At 38.1% G+C, this 20366-nt stretch overlaps 1 protein-coding gene across 2 annotated transcripts in view; it reads right to left on the reverse strand.

The window, feature by feature from the left end:
• The window catches only part of CSMD2 (CUB and Sushi multiple domains 2), a 635577-nt gene that overhangs the window by 560134 nt on the left and 55077 nt on the right, over positions 1 to 20366 (reverse strand). For both annotated transcript variants that reach the window (XM_087939569.1, XM_026702685.2), the window contains exon 2: positions 17967 to 18183. In XM_087939569.1, the coding sequence (XP_087795695.1) occupies positions 17967 to 18183 (217 nt within the window). The remainder of the gene's footprint in view (positions 1 to 17966; positions 18184 to 20366) is intronic.

A 20366-nucleotide genomic window follows, 5' to 3' on the forward strand; every position in this document is an offset into this window, starting at 1 on the left:
CATAGTCCAAAACAGCCACTTCCAAAAATTGTAGAACAAAGCCAAACAATTATCCTTTTAGTTGGAGTTGTTCCTTCATAGTTTTTAATCCCATTTTCAATTCCAAATAAAGTTCTGCCATCTTTCAACACTTCCCAGTACTTTTAGAGAACCAAATTCTATGAGATTGCTTCCCAGAATAAATTTCAATTTTATCCAGTAATAATCCAATGTTCAAAGTTTCCAAAATCATCAAACTATTCCAGAACAGTTTTTTCTTGCTTTTTTCTTTGTTACAAAGTTCCAAGCTCCACTTTCACTTTCCAGGGGCTCTGTTTGATTGTAGCAAAATTTCATTTACTTTGTTATTCTTTAAAAGTCTTTGAAAGGTTCATATTAATTTCTTTTAGCATCAGGTGGCACTTTTTAGTATGTCCAAGTTCCATTCCCTTTTCCCCTTCCTCTGCTTTTTCTTCTTTTCTGGCTTTTAAGTTTAAAAAGTTCCTTGTTTACCTTTTAACACTTTTGATTTCAGCTTTAAGTTTATCTATTTGGTGTCAGGATCATTTTCACTATTTTCCTCTTCTAACTTTTCTCTCAAAATTCAAAGCCACTTCCAGTTGTCAGATCTTTTTCCCCACTCTTCTTTGCCGCAGCTTAAAGGTCTTTTCAAAAGAGTTCTTAAGTATTTTAGCTCTAGAGTACCTTGTATTCAGATGTTAATCCTGCTTAGCCCAGTCACCCAAGCTGTCTTCTCCACTCCTGCACAATTCTTGTCTGGTCAGATCTTCCTCTTTCTAATGGCCATTTTGGCCACCACTGCATCCGCCTTCAGAGAGGAGTTTTATGCCTTGTCGAGGAGGGGGAATGCAGCTCCCCTCAACTCAGCTGGCATTCTCCCCTTTCTCTGCCACCTCTACGGGGCTGTTGAGGTAATTCCCCATTAGGAGAATGAGCACAAACAGGGAGACGTATTTGAGAGTAGTGTTTGAATAATACACATACAGCACACAGATACACTGTACAGTAAATGTAGGTTTTTACTTCTAGAAATGTTAAGCAAAGTCCAAAATAGGCAGTCCAAAGTCATTCACAGGTAAATCAATCAGTTTTTTCAATCCAGGAATAATTCAATAACAAAGTCCAGTGTCAAAAACAGTTCAGTATCAGACTTACATCAAATCCAGTAATATCAGTCAATTAGGAAAAATGGCAATACTTTCCAACAAGGAAACAGAGATACACCCATACTCTCTTCTGAGACTCAGACTAAGACAACCCAGGTTTCTGGCTCCATCTTATGGCTGTTTGAGAAACCACACCTAATTACAGCTTTGCATTTTCTTTTTTTTTTTTTAATAAATTTTTATTATTTTTTTAACATAAAAAACACAACAACAAAACATAAAAGTATCAGCTCCCCCATATTTTTGTACACACAGTAAGTCGGTTGGTCCATCGGTTTTGTGCATTCACCTCATAGTCACAATTACAGTTACTTTATATAATACTCTTATCAATACAAATTTATAAATCCTAGTATCGCTATTAAAGAAAAAAATTGACTAAACTTTTATTCGGTCATGCCTTTATGAGATAACTATATTTTAAATATTTTATTCTAAAACAAATCTTATAATCATACCAATTCTATCCCAAATATGAAAAAGAAAGAAACAAAGAAAACTATTATATAGATATAGTATCAAAAACCAATAAAAGGAAAGGGAAAATAAAGTCATTATTATTCCTTATTATCTAACTTTTATATTTTAATATTTCATCATTCAACCATTGATAGAAAAGATCCCAAACTAAATAAAATTGTTTATCTTCTTGCTCTCTAATTTCAAAAGTCAATCTACTCATCTCAGCACATTCCAAAATTTTCTTTACAACTTCTTCTTGCAATGGAATTTTCTCATTTTCCAATTTTTGCAAATACAATCCTAGCAGCAGTCAATACATTTACAATCAAATATTTCAACTCTTTACTATAAGTATCTGGTAGTATTCCCAATAGAAAAACTCCGGTTTCAAGTCTATATGCTTCTTTGTCATTTTTTCCAGCCACATGTGGATTTTAGTCCAATATTTTCTAGCATCCTCACAAGTCCACCACATGTGATAGTATGAACCAGGTTTCTGATGACATTTCCAGCATTTTTCGGATTTGTTCTTGAACATTCTTGCTATCCTTGTCGGGGGAAAATGCCACCTGTAAAACATCTTATACAAGTTTTCTTTATAGGCTGTAGACATTGTCATTTTATAATTTTGCGACCATAATTTCTGCATTTTCTTAAAGTTACAGTTTTAAAATGTTTATCCTGGTTTACATATTCCTAACCCTAATAGCTGTTAGGTGACTCATATTCCTAACAGGTGTGGCTTCGGCCCCAAATCAGGTAGTTCAGGGCCCTCCAGCAGTGAGTACAAACCAAAACTGCAGACAATCACAGATTTTGGTCCGTGATCAAGGGAGCCTAACCGGAAGCTCTGGCAAATACCACTTCTGACTGGAGATTTTACAGTATCCTTCCCTTGCCATGCCCACCAAACCACGCCCATAGAACCAATAGTAAAAAAAATTGAATCCCACCATTGTTTTACAGGCATAATATATCCTCTGCTAGATTAGACCACAGCTTGAAGGTTTCAGTTCAAAATGCTGGTTATTGACAATAAAATCCTTCATGGCTTCGGTCCTATCTGTTCAAATGCAATCTATCCAGTCTACACTTTTGAGGCATGTTGTATAAAATATGCCATAAAACTACAGGAGCAGCTTTCCTTTCTGATGTCTATCCTATACCTATGGAACTGCTGGTTCCCTAATGTAAAGATGACTCCTCCTATTAACATTCAGGAAGGAAATTGGAGGGGGGGGGGACTTCTTTCCCCACAGAATTAGGGATTCTGGCATAATGTGTTGCTGGCTGAGTTAATCCATCTTTTATTTTTAGTGGTTTTGAGCTTTTATGGTTGTTTCAGCCCAGGCAAACTGCCCAGAATATTAGGATTGGAGTGGCATACAAATCATGTAAAATAAAATAAATAGACAAATCAATAATTTATCTACTGTATTCACCATTCCCTGGTACTTCTCAACAATATTAGAAGTTGCTAACAAAAAAATAATATTTCAGTTTTTCCCAGCCAGATGCTTTTCAATTTTGTTGGGACTGCTAACCATCCAGAACTTCCAGAAAATTTCTGGAAAGTTTTGGGCCAGTAATATTGAGAGGGCAACAGATTGGGAAAAGCTAGAAGAATTTCCAAAATGAATTTTTTTTCTTGCTTCCTAGTAGCCTAGAACTAATGAGAAATTTCCTGACAGTTAGAACAATTAATCAGTGGAACAACTTGCCTCCAGAAGCTGTAAATGGTCCAACTCTGGAAGTTTTTCAGAAGAGATTGGATAACCATTTGTCTGAAGTGGTTCCTGCCTAAACAGGGTGTTGGATTAGAAGACCTTCATGGTCCCTTCCAATTCTATTCTATTCTATTCTATTCTATTCTATTCTATTCTATTCTATTCTATTCTATTCTATTCTATTCTATTCTATTCCATTCCATTCCATTCCATTCCATTCTTCATTCCAAAATTTATTCTATTCTATTCCATTCCATACTTTCTATTCCATTCCATTCCGTATTTTTTTATTCCATTCCATTCCATTCCTATCAAAAGATAATTCAGACTGAATTGTCATCCCAGGGGGAAAAAGTATCTTCACACTGAACTGCATACTTGGAAGAAGCCAGGATGGCTTGTTAACCTCTCCTCACAACACTATTTTAAAGGATTACTAGATGCCACTCAGTACAAATTGGATTGTATTTCGTGGAGTATCATCTGTTAGACCACCCATGAAAACAGGTAGTAAGAATTTTTCCCAGCTTCAACATTTGACCATTTTTACAAGAAGGATTCATTAGTGATCACTTACACAAAAAAAAAACCAAGGATCCTGTAGATTCAACTGAAAGTGCATATCTTTCTATACTATTCAACTTGGAAGATCCAGCTTCCAGAGAGAAGGAGCTGTGTGTTATGTGTATTGTATAACAAGATATTTCAAATATTAGTAACTCATCAATACCACTAGACCAATCAATTGGAAAGAATAGATCCTAGCTCAGTGATGGTGAACCTATGGCATGCGTGCAAGAAGTGGCACACAGAGCCATCTCTCTAGGCACGCCAGCCATCACTCATTACTCTTCTGGGTTCCGTCGCACCGGCCAGCTGAACTTCATGTGCGCGTGTGCACCCAAAACCAGAAAAGCAGCCACCCAGTGCACATGTGCATGCTGGGAAGATGATTTTCTGGTTCTCAGAGTGCGCATGCACATCAACCACCTTTTGGTTTCTGGACCGCATATGTGCACAAAGACTTGCTGGCTGGGGCACATGCGTGCCAGAAGCCAGAAGGTCATCTTCCCAGCAGAGCTGCTAACCAGGCATTCCGGACTGCAGATGCACGTTGGTGCCATGGACTGGAGGGTTGGGGCCATGCAAGAAGCCCACTTGGGCAGGGAGGAAGTAAAGCCCCGGCCCTCCCGTTCTGGTTGGCAGCTCTGCTCTCTTTGCTCTTCCAGGTTCTGGTGTGCCGGCCAACTCAGACATGGGGCAGTTGACCAACCAGCCAGCAAATGCTGCCCTGCCTGCTGCTCCTGCCGCCACTGAAGGTGAGAGGGCGGTGGTGGTTCACACACGCAGCCCTGCCTCCCCAAAAGAGCAGCAGTGGCAGGCACAGGGCGAGAGACAGGAACAAGAACTTCTGCCACTGTTTTGCCGCCAATGGCAGCAGGAGCAGCTGGCAGAGCAATGTTTGCTGGCTGGGCAGTCAACTGCCCCACCCACTAGTCCTGCTGCCACCGGGGGCGAAAGGGCAGCAGCAGTTCTCACTCCTGTCCCTCACCCCATTGTGGCTGATGCTGCTGCTCTTCTGGGGAGGTGGGGCTGTGCAGGAGCTGACTCCACACGGGAGGAACGTCTGTCTGGCACCAGGGTAAGAGGCACGCTGGCCGGGAAGCAATTGCACTCCATTGACAAAAGTAAGGGGGGGGTTTCTACTGACTTGTTCTTGGTGGCGGGCTGGAGAGGGGCGCTTCATCTCAGCCAGAGTTGGGGCGAAGCTCTCCCACCTGTTGGCTCCCCAACCCAATCCCTGGGAACCCCGACACCCCTTCCCTCTGAGGCCAGGAAGGGGCTCTGGCTTTCCAGTGGAGAGAGACACCACATGTGCACTGGCATGTGGTCTTTGCATATGCATGCGCACCAGAAACCAGGCCAGTGGTGCCAAAAAAGTTTGCCAACAGTGTCCACTGCTCATAAGTTTGCTGACAATATGACTGCTCTAAAAATACTTTCCAAAAGAAGGAAAGCAATCAGTTGAAGCTTGGTTAGGCATTTAGCCGAGAACATTATTCTTGACTTTTATCTAATCAATAATATATAGTTAGTGTTAGCTTCTCTCTCCTATTGCTTGTAGGTGGAATAGAAAGACCCTGACTATGAGGAGAGATGGAAAATTATTAAAGTTGCAATTTCACTATTCTTCCCTTCAAGGCATTCCCAGTAATTAAGCATTAAATGTGATCATACTGACATGGTTTTGTTTTTTAGTGATACTGAAACATGAGAAAATACTGGAAATTAGCTTCAATGTTTCTTAATTTTAAAAAAACCCCATATATCAATGAGAAGATGGTATTGAAGCTATTGAGAGAAAGTTTTTGCCAAACAAACCATAAGCAATCAAAGCAAAAAGATTTAGGATCTTTTCAACAATATTGTTTATGATTGCAGGCTTCTACAGCTGTTAAAGCTTTAGTCACACTGCCATATTTGACTGTGTCCATTAATTTTTAACAACTGATTGTAAAAGTCCTGTAGAAAATCTACCACAGCCTAACACATCACTGATCAACAAGTTGGATTTAGAGAATTCTGTGGAGTGTTTTCTTCAAATAGTTCTCCTGAGGGCTTAAGATAGATGAAAATAGTAATACAAGATAATATTTATGGTGTAGGGTTGAACTGTGAGGTCTTTGGTGCTCTCTGAATTTGGTTGTTTTCTTGCAGGCATTTCATTACCCAAATAGCTAACATCATCATTGAACTGGACCCTAGAAAGGGCCCAGGAAAATAGCAATATAGACATTCTAAATGTCTATAAACTCAAGTTAGTTCTATACCAACATTGATTTTGTGCAAGAATTTAAGCTGCATCTGTTAAGGTTCATGAAATCCATGGAAACATATTAGGATATATTACAATTCTTTTTTCCTGTTACTCTTTAAAATACATATAATTTTGTGGTAATTGTGCATTTCAACAGTTATTTTTATCCTTCAGTTTCTGCTCATTCTCTCTGCTCATTAGCCATGCTAATGGAAGGTTAAAAATGATCATCAAATCTCTTTCTGTATCTCTCTCTCTGCATTTCATTTTTTGGCCAGTAATGTTTAAAAATTAGCCCGAACCCCTGCTCACATAATCTTCATATCACTTCTGCAAAATGTGGAAGCAACCATTTGTAAAACCAGCTAGCTCCAAGTATTTGGGGTCAATGATAAGAAGATCCTTTCTACCAGGACAAAAAATGACGAAGCTAAAAATATCTTTTACTTGTTTGACTCCATTTCTCAATACATTTTTTACAGACCTCTGGGCAATTTATGAGAGTTCAAAATGAGAGGTTGTTGACTGATGGAGAAAATTGGCATGTGGGAGATGAAATTATTGAGACAGGAAACATTAACAGATGAAGGCAAACTATATTTCATAATAGGTAGGGACTGAGAGAAGTTGCCAAAGACATTGTATCTCATACAAATTATAACAGTCATTAAGTCTGCCAGTTTACAACCAGCAAAGTGTATTTATTTAGATTCACAAAATCAGGATATAGAAGATTGAATGGAAACTCACATAATCTATAACATTCTACTTAATAGACAGTTACACTATGCTAGTAGTCTTCCTCACTTCTAAAAAGTCCCAACTCAGTCCTTCGCTTGTCTATGTTTCTCTCTCTCCCCCCACCTCTCTCTCTCTTTCCCTCACTCCCAGCAGTCATTACATGAATGGTTTTAAGTCAAGGACTATGTAACAACTCCTGGTGCATATCGGCATAGAACAAGTAGTACAATGCAACATTATTTATCATTGCGATAGTTCCCCCGCCCCCACTGCAAAGGGGACTCCACACTTAAACAGAATATTCCAGTTTCTCCTTTCAGTAACAGCTGTTGGGAAATGGTTCATTGAAAGAGAAAAACCACTTTGGATTTGGGGACTATTATCCAGGTAAAGGACCTAGCAAGTGGGAAATGAACAGTGTGCTTCCAAAATACCTTTCTGGGGTCTGTTTCTATCTCCAAGTCAATAACATGTTGCTTAATATTGGCTAATGTGCATTTATAGCCCATCTGGATAATAATATAGTTGGCATGTCTAATGGAAAGTGAGAATTACCTTGGGGGATGAAGGAAAGAGATACTGCTTAGAAAACAATCAGACATGTCATTGGTAAAACTTCCTCTCTAGAAGAAGGAGTCCACAATTGCTTAACTGTCAGAAAAACAAAGGAAGGAACTGCCTTTATTGATTGGGTGATTAAAAACAGAAATCTGTACCTTCAGACCTACAAAATCTTTTAATGCAGACTTATCATAAAGTAGAATTAGCTCTCGTAATCATGTTTCCTGTCTGGTTTACCTGAGAGGGCTGACAGCATGGGATTTTACTAATTATATGGAAAACACTACCTAAATACTTTAAATTGTTGTATTAGGTGATTGTTTAACTGCCATATATATATAATTTAGGGCAATTAACAAGCACCATAATCTTGGTTTTGGAGGAGGGTTTATCCTCTCCCCCCAAAAATCTTTCCATTATGAGCATTTTTTGAGAGAACTCAGTAAGTTTAGGAAGCCGATCAATCTTTGTGAAAACAGTATAGCATCATCAGCATGAAGGAGATTAGAGATTATTTCCCAATTTTGGATTATTCCATTTGGCAACAAAAAGATTGATAAGCAACCTCAAAAGAAGGGTGGGAATGCACCCTTGTCACATATTTTTGTAGAGTAATGTCCATGCATGTTACATGCACCTTCATTTGATAATTCCCAGGGTTTATGGATGAGCATAAATACCTGTTAAGTGTTCTTCAATTTCTCCCATAATTTGAGCACAGAGACGAGATTGAAGGCCTACCTAAGGTCAATAAAAAGTAAAATGCTGACCTCGGTTTGGTGGAATATTTTTCAACTAAAAATTGAAAGGTTAGAACTTAATCAAGAAGAGAGGCTTCATGTCTGAAGTCTGCAGGCTTATATTCTCAGTTGAAATACAGTCCAAAAATGTGTTGTACAAATATATAGCTTAGAGGTTTCTGACTACACTAAAGCTAATTAGGTGGTGGTCTCTACTCCTTTTTTATTCATTGAGATTGCCTCATTACAGTATATTTGGAATTGAATCCAAGTGAATCATTTTATTCAGTGAAAAATACAATGCTCTCAAATCAATCTTGATAGCCACATAGAAACAGTTATGCAGGATTTTTGGTATCATATAAATAGTTCACTATCCTTCTGGGATGGATGGATGTACAGACAATTAATGCACCTTGAAGGTGCAATAAAATATTCAGAGTTACACCTAGAATTTCCCTATAGCAAATATGACTGAATGTACATTTGAACCATTTCGAGATTTCTGAAGAAAACTATATATCAACACTAACTCCAGGATTTTTTCCCCAATTTCCAAGCGTGCATTAAATCTTGGCCCTGCTATTCTCTGATCCAAGTCAAATTAGGTTCAACCTGTTTTGCTTATGAGCTCAGACAATGTCAGTCAGGGGTTGCCACCTGCTCAGAACTTCCTTCATTATTCTTTATTTCAAGTTATATAAAATAAAGGAAGCAAAAGAAGAAAATGGGACATTTGGGGAAAAAATGTATTTAGAAGCATCTGACTTTAAAAAAAAAAATCACAATGAATTTTTAGGTTTATGGCCCCTAACTGGAAATTATTGTCAACCAAGTTCTCTAACATTAATAGAAGGATTAATCAGTACAGGAACTATGTAATTTAGGAGATAATCTTTCAGTTAATTAACCACACAACAGTTCAATAAAAAAAATCTCTTACAATAATAAAATGTCTGTCATCGGCTAAAATGCACTCCCAAGGAAACCCAACAGCAGTAGTGTATAAGGTGCTCATTCTCCTAATTCCAACAGCACTTATTCACAGTGAGATAGATAGATAGATAGATAGATAGATAGATAGATAGATAGATAGATAGATAGATAGATAGATAGATAGATAGATAGATTAGATATATTAACAAATGATGTGAGTTTCTGGCACTGTCTCAATTCTGCCATCAAATTGCAACAATTGCCACTGCCAATAGACAGTTGCTGAATAATGCATAAGAGATGCTACTTCACTCCTAATCTTACTGTAAAAATGCTAGTGAATATCTTCTCTATGATGTTAGTGGTATTTGTTAGTGATTGGGGATAAACTCCCAAGCAGAGTATGCAGCAGCAGTCAAGCCAGGCTGGCAAATGAGAGAGAGAGTGGGCCCAAGAGTATACACACACTGGAGACAAAAACACTGTTGGTGGTTTTAAAATAGTTATTTAATACACACAGAGATTAAGAATTGTCATTAGGTCCATATGTCAGTATCCAGTATATCAATCCAGTTATCAAGTCAATTAACAGTCAGTACAATGTTCTTATCTGCTTGTAATCTTCTCCTTCCGATACCTTTCTCTCAAGGACAACGCTGAATCTCAGCTCACCAAGCAAACAGTCCTTGTGTTCAGGTGAAATGGTATCTGGCACAGTAGCCTCCAAAAGTAAGCAGATAGACGTTCCAGCAGGCAGCAGACCAGGAACAGAACCAGGTGCATCCAGAAGCCGGGTCTATTACGTTTCCCTTCCTACCTATATTGTTGCCTGCAACCGCACCCACAATGACATTGCAGTTTCTTGCTTAAAGCTACATAGACACTTAATCCTAGGTTTACATATTTATTCAACCCAAACCTGGTTGGTGTATCCATATACCCAACAGTATTAATCTGAATAAGAACCACAAGAGCAAATAAATAAAAGAGTTTTCTGTTCCCACCTCGGAGCAAGCATTCATCACTCCTTCTGATATAGAATGCAGGGCCTGCATGCCATCAGATAGTGAGTAAAAAGGGAGATCACAGAGAGAGAAAAAACTATCCGCATTCTGGGAGAAAAAAAAAAAAGAGATTTGAAGTAGTACATTTTTTTGAGATTTTGTTTAAAAGTAAACATTTAGAGAAATGTGAAGATGGTTGACAGCCAGAAAAATGGGTGGACAGGTATCCATAAGCAAAGGGCAGTGAAAATACTAGAAAATGGAACTGGGCCTTATGGAAGATGGCTAGATGGAGCCTGGACAGAATTGCTAGTTAGAAGGCAAAGATAAATTGCAGCATTTTGTGCTTTGTCATTCTTATTATAAATCTATTAAAGCATCCAGAGAAACATATAACTGACAAAGCAGAGGTGATGCCAAAATATACAGATTCCAGGTCATATCTATTAGAGGAGTATCACCTTTTAACCATTCACCTTGACAACAGTATAGAGATAGGGAAAGCGGGGCTTGATGATGAAAGCTTTTATGCAGCAGATACACATAAAGCTATATAAGTAATTCAACCTGCAGTATGAAGTGATAAAAGCCAAAGTATATTTACAGCAGACTGTTCCTGGCACTACAAAACTGAGTTCCAAATGATTTAAGCAAACCAGCCATATCACGAGATGCAAAAACAAACGAAGAAACAAAAGCAATCTCTGGGCAGAGTATGGTATATATCCATTCCTTACTGCAATTCAGTATCATTATAGATTCACCATCTATTTGGAAATAAATAAGAATGACAGAGTATTTTTCCTCCCCGCTTCTCTTCCTCTTTCTCTTCCCTGTACAGATCCAAGTATATGCACACCTGGCCCATTGGGCCCCAAACCTCCTGCTTGAATGGTACCTGATGGCAGAGGAGGAGGAGATAGACATGACCCATAACCAGTACCGCAATGGTAGAGTTTGGAGAAGATCCCCACCCCAAGGAAAGAGGGAATTTTTCAAACCCCAAACCACCATGACTCCATACCATCTGGCTGCTTTAAGTGTGGAAAAGAGGGGCACCGCACAGCAGAATGCCATTCAAAAAACCCTGCCAGAAAGCCAGACCACCCATCATGGGGGAAATGTGGAAAATCCAACCCTCAAGGAAAAGAAACTGACTGAAAAGCCAAGAAACTGCGAGGTTCTGGTCCCCTCCAACCCAGAGGAAGAATCCCCAATGCCCCAAGGAGAGCTGAGCCAGTCCGAAAGCAATTCGGAAGACGACCTGCTGGTGGATTTATCATATTTTTGAGGAGGGCACTATGTTCTTCTAAGATACGTTCCCAGAGAAGGAGAGGTGGGAATTAACGTATTGGTTCTTTGTTTGAGTAAATCCACATCAGAATAAGGGGAGGGGTTCTAGCTCCTTTTATCTATTACTGTATGCCTGGAAGCATCTTAGATTCTGCTTTGACCAGTACTAGATTCACTTCCTTTCAATAAAGAATTCCTTTTGAAATACCTAGCCTTCAGAAGGTCATTCTTTTCAGTTGAAGGGGAAAAGTCCATTTCTTACATAAAGCAGGATCTGCAATAGAGGTCAACCTGGAGAGGATTTTTTTTTTAAAAAAAAAAAACTTCACTCTACCGAGGGGACCCTGCAAAAATGTCTGAATATAGCAAGGAGCAAGAGGAAACCGAATACTGGGGAGAAACTTCGACAACTACCCAGCCAGACACTGACTTTGTGTACCCCACTGAAGACAATGAAGCTGCCTGCAAAAATTCCACAAAGCCCTGTGGTCTATAGGCGTAGGAAAGAGAGACAGCTGGGACAGAAGAACCAAGGGAGTAACCCTCACCGAGGGTAACCATAAACCTGGGTGGAAAATGGAGTTGGAGGCCCTCTCTGATCAGGAAGAATGGGTTGAGGAACCACCGGCAGATGACTGACTGAAACGGTACATAAATCGCCTCGTGAGAGAAGCCCTCGAGAACCTCAATGTGAGGGATGAACCAGATTGCCAACGTAGGAGAGTGAGTGAACCAGAAATTGAGAGAACCCGAGCCGTCACCCCTGATCCAGCTGAGAATGATCAGGCATTGGAACAAGCCAGAGGACCAGCAGCCATACCAGGTACCCGGTACCCGGCCCTTTGCCAGCCCAGAGCAGTGGATTAACCCTGGCCAACCCAGAGACATGCAACTGCAGAGAAAAGTCCCACCCTTGGGGGTAAAATTCAATGGGGACCCCCAGAAACTTGGAATTTTCTTGGCTCAAATCCTCACCTACATGCAAGAATACGGGTGGAATTTCTCGACCCGGGGGCCCAAGTGCGAGTCATCACCCTTGCCCTAGAAGGGGCAGCAGCCAGATGGATGGTGACTCTCCACAACCTCAGTGCCCCAGAACTGAGGATTTCTGAAAATAGGATTTATTTAAGACTTTATTGAAAAAATATTCATCTACTCACACACTATTTCTTCTTAACCATGTCTTCTTAATATATTAGAAATGATAATCCCATCTTTTTCAAGAGGCAATTGGACTTTGTGTGTGTGTGTGTGTGTTTGAAGGCATTTTGGTTTTCACCGAAGAAGCTTCTTCAGCTCTCCTGTCAGAGCTGAAGAAGTTTCTTGGATGAGAAGCGAAATGTCTTCAAAGAAAAACAAGAAAGTCCAGTTGCCTCTTGAAAAAGCATCTTGGAGACAACCATGACCTGGGTGACTGAGAATTGTCATAGACAATCAGAAATGGTAAACACTGAAACAAACTTTGGCATTGTATCAATGGATTAATTCTACTGTATTGAATGAAAAGTATTGACTCATTTGATTATTCCAATTTAGTGCCATGAGAAAAAATACTTTGTATTTTTTTCTATTAGTTCTCATTCAATTTGATGAAAAAGAATCTGCTTTCATTCAAGAACCTGCTTTCATTCACTCCTTTCTCATGTATGATGGTGATATTCTTGCACTCATTTAATTTTGAGGTACTCAAGATATAAATAAATGTTTGTTAATCCAGTCTTTTCCTGCCTTGTTGGCTCCCTGTGGTTCAGTAACAGCAGTGTACAAAATGTACTGAATCCAAGATGGTTTGTTAAAAAGACAGCTATACTAAGTGTAAAACAATCATTTTGGACCCAGTACTTCAATTATTTCACTTCGTTTGGAGCATAAAGCACTTCAAAATAATCAAAACAGTCTATTTCAAATGCAAAACAGCTGTTTTCTCTTGAGAAAAACTACTTTAGGCTTGAAATGAAATATTTTGCATTTATGGTGGTTTAGATGTGAACTACTTTGCACACTCTTATTCAAGAGGATCTTGAGGAACTTTCTTGAAGAGGGCAATAGATTAGGAAGAGAGGACAATCAAGGCAGTTGGAGGGTGAGGAACAAATATATTGGAGAAAGTCAAGACATCATTAGTAATGCTACCACTTCTAATGTTAAAGCAAGCTCAGAAATAGTACTAGGAGAAACTTGAAATCAAATTTACGACATCCTGGGGGTGGAGGGGACAGAAGGTGATGGCTCTCCCAGTGTAATAAGTGGCAGGTTTTGGTTTAGTATTTTTCCAAATACTGAATTCCCTAATTGTTTTGGGCCAAAACATAACTGTAGGTTGTTGGGTTTTTTGTTTTTTTCCCTCTGAAATGGTATTACTCCTTAAGTCTCTGACTGTTTTATGTATGGCCTTACTGTACCATTTCTTCCTTCCAAAACATTCGCCTACAATTCTTTCTCTCCTCCTTTCTGGCCAATAACTGATACATATTTTGATAAATGGTATACCTTTATCCATCTCTAGGCTGGGAGTTTGATGATGAATTGAATACATTTCAAAAGCAGAGAAAGGAGTAGTACGACAAAATATATTTATGTAACTGATGACCTAGAAAAGAAATATCTTCCTATACTTTCAATTGCTTTAGAAAAACAATAAGAAAAAGGCAGTGGGAAAAATTGTCACTAGAAACAAAACAGAAGATAAAAATTATTTCTAAAAAATACTAGGAGAATATTATTTTTCTTATACTATTAGCTTCTTATACGTCCAAACATATGTGAGATTCAGAGCAACATTGTAATAGTTATGTTTCAGGCACACAACAACAACTAAAACCCAAACATTCATTCTCTTGAGCAAAATTTTAAGCTGCTGTATTTTTAAGTCAAGCCCGTGAATGTTTATTATGCTGTCTTTCAAGAAATGTGACATAAACTAAGGAAGATTTTAACATGGAATTCCTGGAGTCAGTCTTCATATCAGCCCATATATATATTTTTTCTTAATTTTTCGCGGGTATCTATATGTATGGTATTCAGCTTTGTCCGGGTATTTTCCCACATCATTATAGCTGTGCTTTTAAAGTTGTACCAACGTTTTGGCAGAATCTCATCTGGCATCATCAGGCTTCTGTATTGTGTTTGTCTGTGAGTCAGACTTTCACAGCTGTTTCAGTTTCAAATTTGGGGCCAGCCTACTGCTGTGTCAGAATGGTTTTTTGTTCATCCTGATTGGTTGGGAGTCTTGGTCTGTGTTTATTGGTCTTGGAGTTGACCTGAAAGCATGAATGGAAGACATGATTCTGCCAGACTGTCAATTATTTGGAAGCCTGCACTCACAAACAAAAATATCTCCACACCACAAGCCAGGCAAACACCTGGGCACAAACAGATCACCCCGATACCTCCAGCTCAAACACACCCCAACCAGGCACCCAGATGAAACCTAGCTTCCTAATAAATGATAGCCGTCCATTTACTTGGAGCCAAGCTGCACTAAAAGCCTCCAATACAGGAACACAATGTTGCCAGCCAATCAAGACGAAAAAAGCCACAAAACAGACAGAAGACATTAGAGACACCAATCAAGCAGAACACAGCAAACTCCAAGACCAATAAACACAGACCAAGACTCCCAACCAATCAGGATGAAGAAAAAAAGCATTCTGGCACAGCAGTAGGCTAACCCCAAATTTAAAACTGAAACGGCTGTGAAAGTCTGACTCACAGACGAACACAATACAGAAGCCTGATGATGGCAGATGAGATTCTGCCGAAACGTTGCTACAACTTTAAAAGCACAACTACAATGACGTGGGAAAATACCCGAACAAAGCTGAATACCATACATGTAAGTACCGGCAAAAACTTAAGAGAATATATATATATATATATATATATATATATATATATATATATATATATATATATATATATATATATATATATATATATTGAACAGAATTGATGCACTGAATTGAAGTGGCAAGCCAGGAGCTGAAAAAGTAAATGGAATTAAGCTGCATATATAATTTTATTCAAGTTTAAATAATGTTTATTAATATTACTTTCCACACATTTCAAATTCTGTATCATAGAAGAAAGTATATAAATTTACAGGAATTTTTGAAGATGTTCCATCTGTCTGTTCATTGACTGTAATAAAGGACTGATTGATCAATTTTCTGGTTGCTTACTAGATGCAATCTTGGATATATGTAAGAATGTTCAGATTGTGGTTTTTTTTTTTTTTTCTGAACAACTATTTTACTTCCTATTTTTTTTATGTTAAAAAAACTTGGATTGATATTTTCAGGAGAATTAAAGTTGATATTTTTGATTAAGAGTAAACAAGCAGAATAGGGAATGCCTCCTTGTTACTCTGATAAAATCTTAATACTTAATTATCCATTTATATTCATGAAATGGGAGCTAATATCCAGGGGTGGGATTCTACTGATACAAACCAGTTCTATAGGACCAGTTGTTATGATTCTGTGCAGTCCGGAGAACCAGTAAACTGTAATATACTCAAATTCACTTCTCCAGAAAAACTGCTAATATTATTGTTTCTAGCTTCTCAACACTTGGGAAATCTGAGTTTAAAACATTTGCCTCCTTTGAAAAACAAATTAATAGCATCATTTTGAATGCTTTTACATTATGTTAAGGTAAGGCATTGTTCTGCTTCCCTAAATCATTGGAGATTGCTCCAATTTGGGCCATATAACACAAGAAATTACTTAAATTTTATTTGCCACTTTTTCTTAAGAAAGAAAGGAGGAAGGGAAGGAGGAAGGGAGGAAGGAAGGAAAGAAAAAGAAAGAAAGAAAGCCCTCAGCTGTTACAAACATTAGACATAGTTTTTGTAACCATCAGAATTCTATTCCGCTCTCTCACCAATGGAGCTGCTTTTCACAATCATTTCTACTTCTTTAACTTAGAGTCTTCCAGCTGAGCTCACTGAGGCACTAAGTCGCCATGGGACTTGTTTGGAAGTTACACCAAGGAGCAAATGGCTTTTTGGATAATGTAACACTTGAGAAATATTCCTTGTACTTCAAAGTCAGAAGAGAGCAATACAAGTTGTCAACATCTGACTTCGTGTACAAAACAGAATCACACAGAAATTCAGCCAGTTGCCTCTTGCCTCAAGCAGTGATGGGAGAATATCTATATTCTAATAGAATTTGCTTGATTCTGAACCTGCAACAGGAAAATAAATAGACAACAAGCCTTTAAACATCTCTAAACAGAGAATCACAAAGTGGGCATTGACTTTTACACTCTCCTTATTTATTTAAACTGCATGTTGCAAATACTGTATATTGAGGAAAATGGGATTAAAAGGAGTGTGGTTTTAAAACTGGAAGAAGAAATATCAATAATTTCTACAATGCTGATAACACAGTTCTCATTAACTAAAATGCAAATAATATAAAAACTTTATTAATAAAAGTGAAGGCTCATACTGGGGGAAAAGCTAGATTAAATATAAAGAAGACCAAGCTAATAGCAATAAGTACAACAATCATTCCTAGGATTGACCATGCAGCATTTAACTAATACATAGTTTCTGTCTTTTAGGATTGAATATTAATTGTAAAGAAGCCAGAAGACAAGAAATAAGCAGCAGATTAGCAGTTAATAGGAGAGCAGGGAAAACCTTGGAAAAAATAATCAGATACTGTGACATTTCTATACAAAGCTCAACACTGTACTAATTTGGTTTTCTCTGTGATGCTGTATGGATATAAAAGTGGATCTGTAAAGAAACAGGATAGAAAGACTATCGACACTTTTTAACTTTGGTGTTAGAAAAAACTCATGATAATACCATAGATTACCAGGAAAAAACAGAAAAGGCTATTTAAAAAGATCAATCTTGAGTTCTCACTTGAGGTATAAACAACCAAGCTCAAAATATTATATTTTAGACACATGACACAAAGTTCCTTTGAGAAATCCATGAAGTTGAGAAAAGTGGAAGGAGGGATAAAAGAAGAACCAGCAGTAAAATGGGTGGGTTTGATTACAAGAGCAATGATTGATCCATGATAGACCTAAAAGGTCAGTTTGAAAATAGGTCACCCTTGAAAAGTTTATTTATGTGATTTCCAAAGAGTCAACACCAATTTGGCAGGACTTAATCACTTTAAAGCATGCTGAAAGGTTACAATATTTCTTCCTCTTTCAAAGGTACTAATCCAAAGTTTCCCAAAGTGGGGAATACGATAACAGAATCAGCTGGCTTTCTAATAGGTGGTCATCATCTGAACAATTTCATTAAATGTCTCAAGCAGTACAGTAACAGTACAGACAACACCATAGCACTGAACAAAATTAGTAGTATTTTTAGCCCTTATCAAATGTGTAGAATCCAGACAATTTAGATAACTTCATAAAAGAAAAATGAAACCCTGTTTTATTGCAACATAAGAGTCTCCATCTATGTGTTTTAATCCAAGCAACAGAACCATGTATGTGAACATTTTCCTGCTGCAGTTGATAGAGAATTTCTGTTTTCTCCATACCTTGTTCTTAGGTTTCCTTGTTGGGGCAACCCATCATAAACAGATAAGACATCAAAATCTTCCTCTAGCGCAAAGGACTGGAAAACAAGTTGTATTCTGTTCTGCTCTTTGGCGGTGATTGTCCAGGTACAGTTTGCATAATTTGGATAGCCGTACGGGAATCCTGGACTTTGTATTGTCCCGTTTGGACCTTGCAAAATGTAACTGCAGTTCTGGGCTGGGAGAGAAGAAGAAATACAAAGCACATTTAACATGGCATTATTTTCCCAGCATTCCATATAGGCAACTCAAGAACTATCGTAGAATGACCTCAAGGATATAGTCCCTAGTACAGTTGTATAGGAGACCCTTAAATGTGGTTATTTCAAACCAATAGAATTTACATGCTTAATTTCTTGACTTACTTCTATATAATTTGGCTATTGCGAAATTCTGCAAAAGTGTTAGTTGTCAAAAAGAACAGCCAATATGACATTTAAATAACATGATACAGTTTTCGTATGGAAGCTAAAGCAGCGTTCTTCACCTTAAAATCTGAAGGAAAGATAATCAGTGGAAACATATCCTTTGTCTGTCCATGATTCTGATTATATATATATATTGATACAAGCACAAGTGGTATTTATATATGCCAAGCCACATGTTTAATCAATGTAATAATAATAAAAGAAAAGTATTAATAGTAATAGACACTTTGGGACAATCCCAAAATAACTGGGGCACCAATTGAACACCATTAGCATTGACAAAGTCACCATCAGTCAACTGCAAAAACTAGATTTACTTGGGACAGCTTACAGCCTACAATAATACCATTAACCCATCAAACAACATCTGCCTATCCCAGATCTTTGGGAAGGACTCAATAGGTGGATAAAAATGCCAAACCCAGTCTAAATGCCTGACTGACTGTGTAGTTAAGTATAATAATAACAACAAAAGAAAGGAACTAAACATCAACATGCCTTAACATAGAAATTGGTAACAAAAACATTGACCTATCCCTGCCCAGGGTGCTGGTTGTATCAGAAAGATGAAGGAGAAGGGGTGGTAGAAAAGAGAGCAACAGTTCATCAAGCACGGAAGAAAAGGAGAGAAGGGGAAACAAAACTAATAAGGATGCCAGTTCTCCCCACATCAGCAAGCATTACTATAAACACCCCATTAAAAAAAATACTTGGAACACCAAACACTATTTCTCTTGAAAGGGAATCCACAGATTTCTCCCTTTTGAAAGTGACTTAACTGCAGTTGTGTGGTTGGTTGCTGATATTCTGGGCTTCCTCCCTCATAGATCTTTGATATCCACATTGATCCCAAGAGGGAGATTGTCTATAGCTGGATTATGCAAATGCCCATCTTTATTAGGATGGCTCCAGAGGGACTACAAAGACTTAGTCATGCCATTAAATTAAAATCAGCCAAGGGAAGCTACACTGTCTTCTGCAACAGAAATGAATCAAGGGGACTGATACATCAATAGCTTCCTGGGGGCCATTTCAGTTGGAAGAATCTTGGTAATGGCCACATATAGTTATATGATACAATAAGATATGTTGCCTTGGACTATGTCTGAGAAAGTCAGGCTAAAATCTTCCTTTAAACAAAATGTTCATATTGATTCTAGTTGGCCAACTTTACAGGGATCTGGCAAGATAAATTTAACAGATAACAGATAATCAGAGTTGGAAGGAACTTTATAGGTCATCTATTCCAACCCCCCACCCAAGCAAGAGACCCTACATCATGGCAGTCCAATATCTTCTTAAAAGTCTCAAGTGATGGTGCTCCCACAACTTCCAAGGGCAAGTTGTTCCATTGGTTGATTGTTCTCACTGTCAGAAAATTTCTCCTTTTTTCTAGGTTGAATCTCTCCTTGATCAGTTTCCATCCATTATGCCTTGTTTGGTCTTCAGGTGCCTTGGAAAATAGCTTGACCCCCCTCCTCTCTGTGGCAGCCCCTCAAATACTGGAAGACTGCTATCATGTCTCCCCAGTCCTTCTCCTCACCAGGCCAGCCATGCCCAGATCCTGTAACATTTGGTGGTAGGGAAAGCATTTATTCTAATTAATTCATCTTACTGCTTCATGATGATATGTTAATGATTATGATAAAAAAATTGTGTCAATCACTCCCACATGCTTATTATATACAGCTTATTTTGAAATTCAGCATCAATTTTCTTTGACAGGAAATGAGTAAGACAATCTGGCTATCAGAAGACAGTATTCTCTTAGTACAACATGTGCCACTTTTGCCTGTTTTGGATAGATAGGGTTACATTCCATGTACAAAACAGTACTTTCACTACCACTTAAAAATAGTAATAATGAAGGGGGGAATAGTATTTTTGCTTTCAGCAATTGATGTTTTATACTCGCCAAGCATGTTCTTCATAA

This window comes from Pseudonaja textilis, chromosome 10 (assembly GCF_049901715.1).
Source record: "Pseudonaja textilis isolate UNSWEBS1 chromosome 10, rPseTex1.2, whole genome shotgun sequence".
Taxonomy (NCBI): Eukaryota; Metazoa; Chordata; class Lepidosauria; order Squamata; family Elapidae; genus Pseudonaja; species Pseudonaja textilis.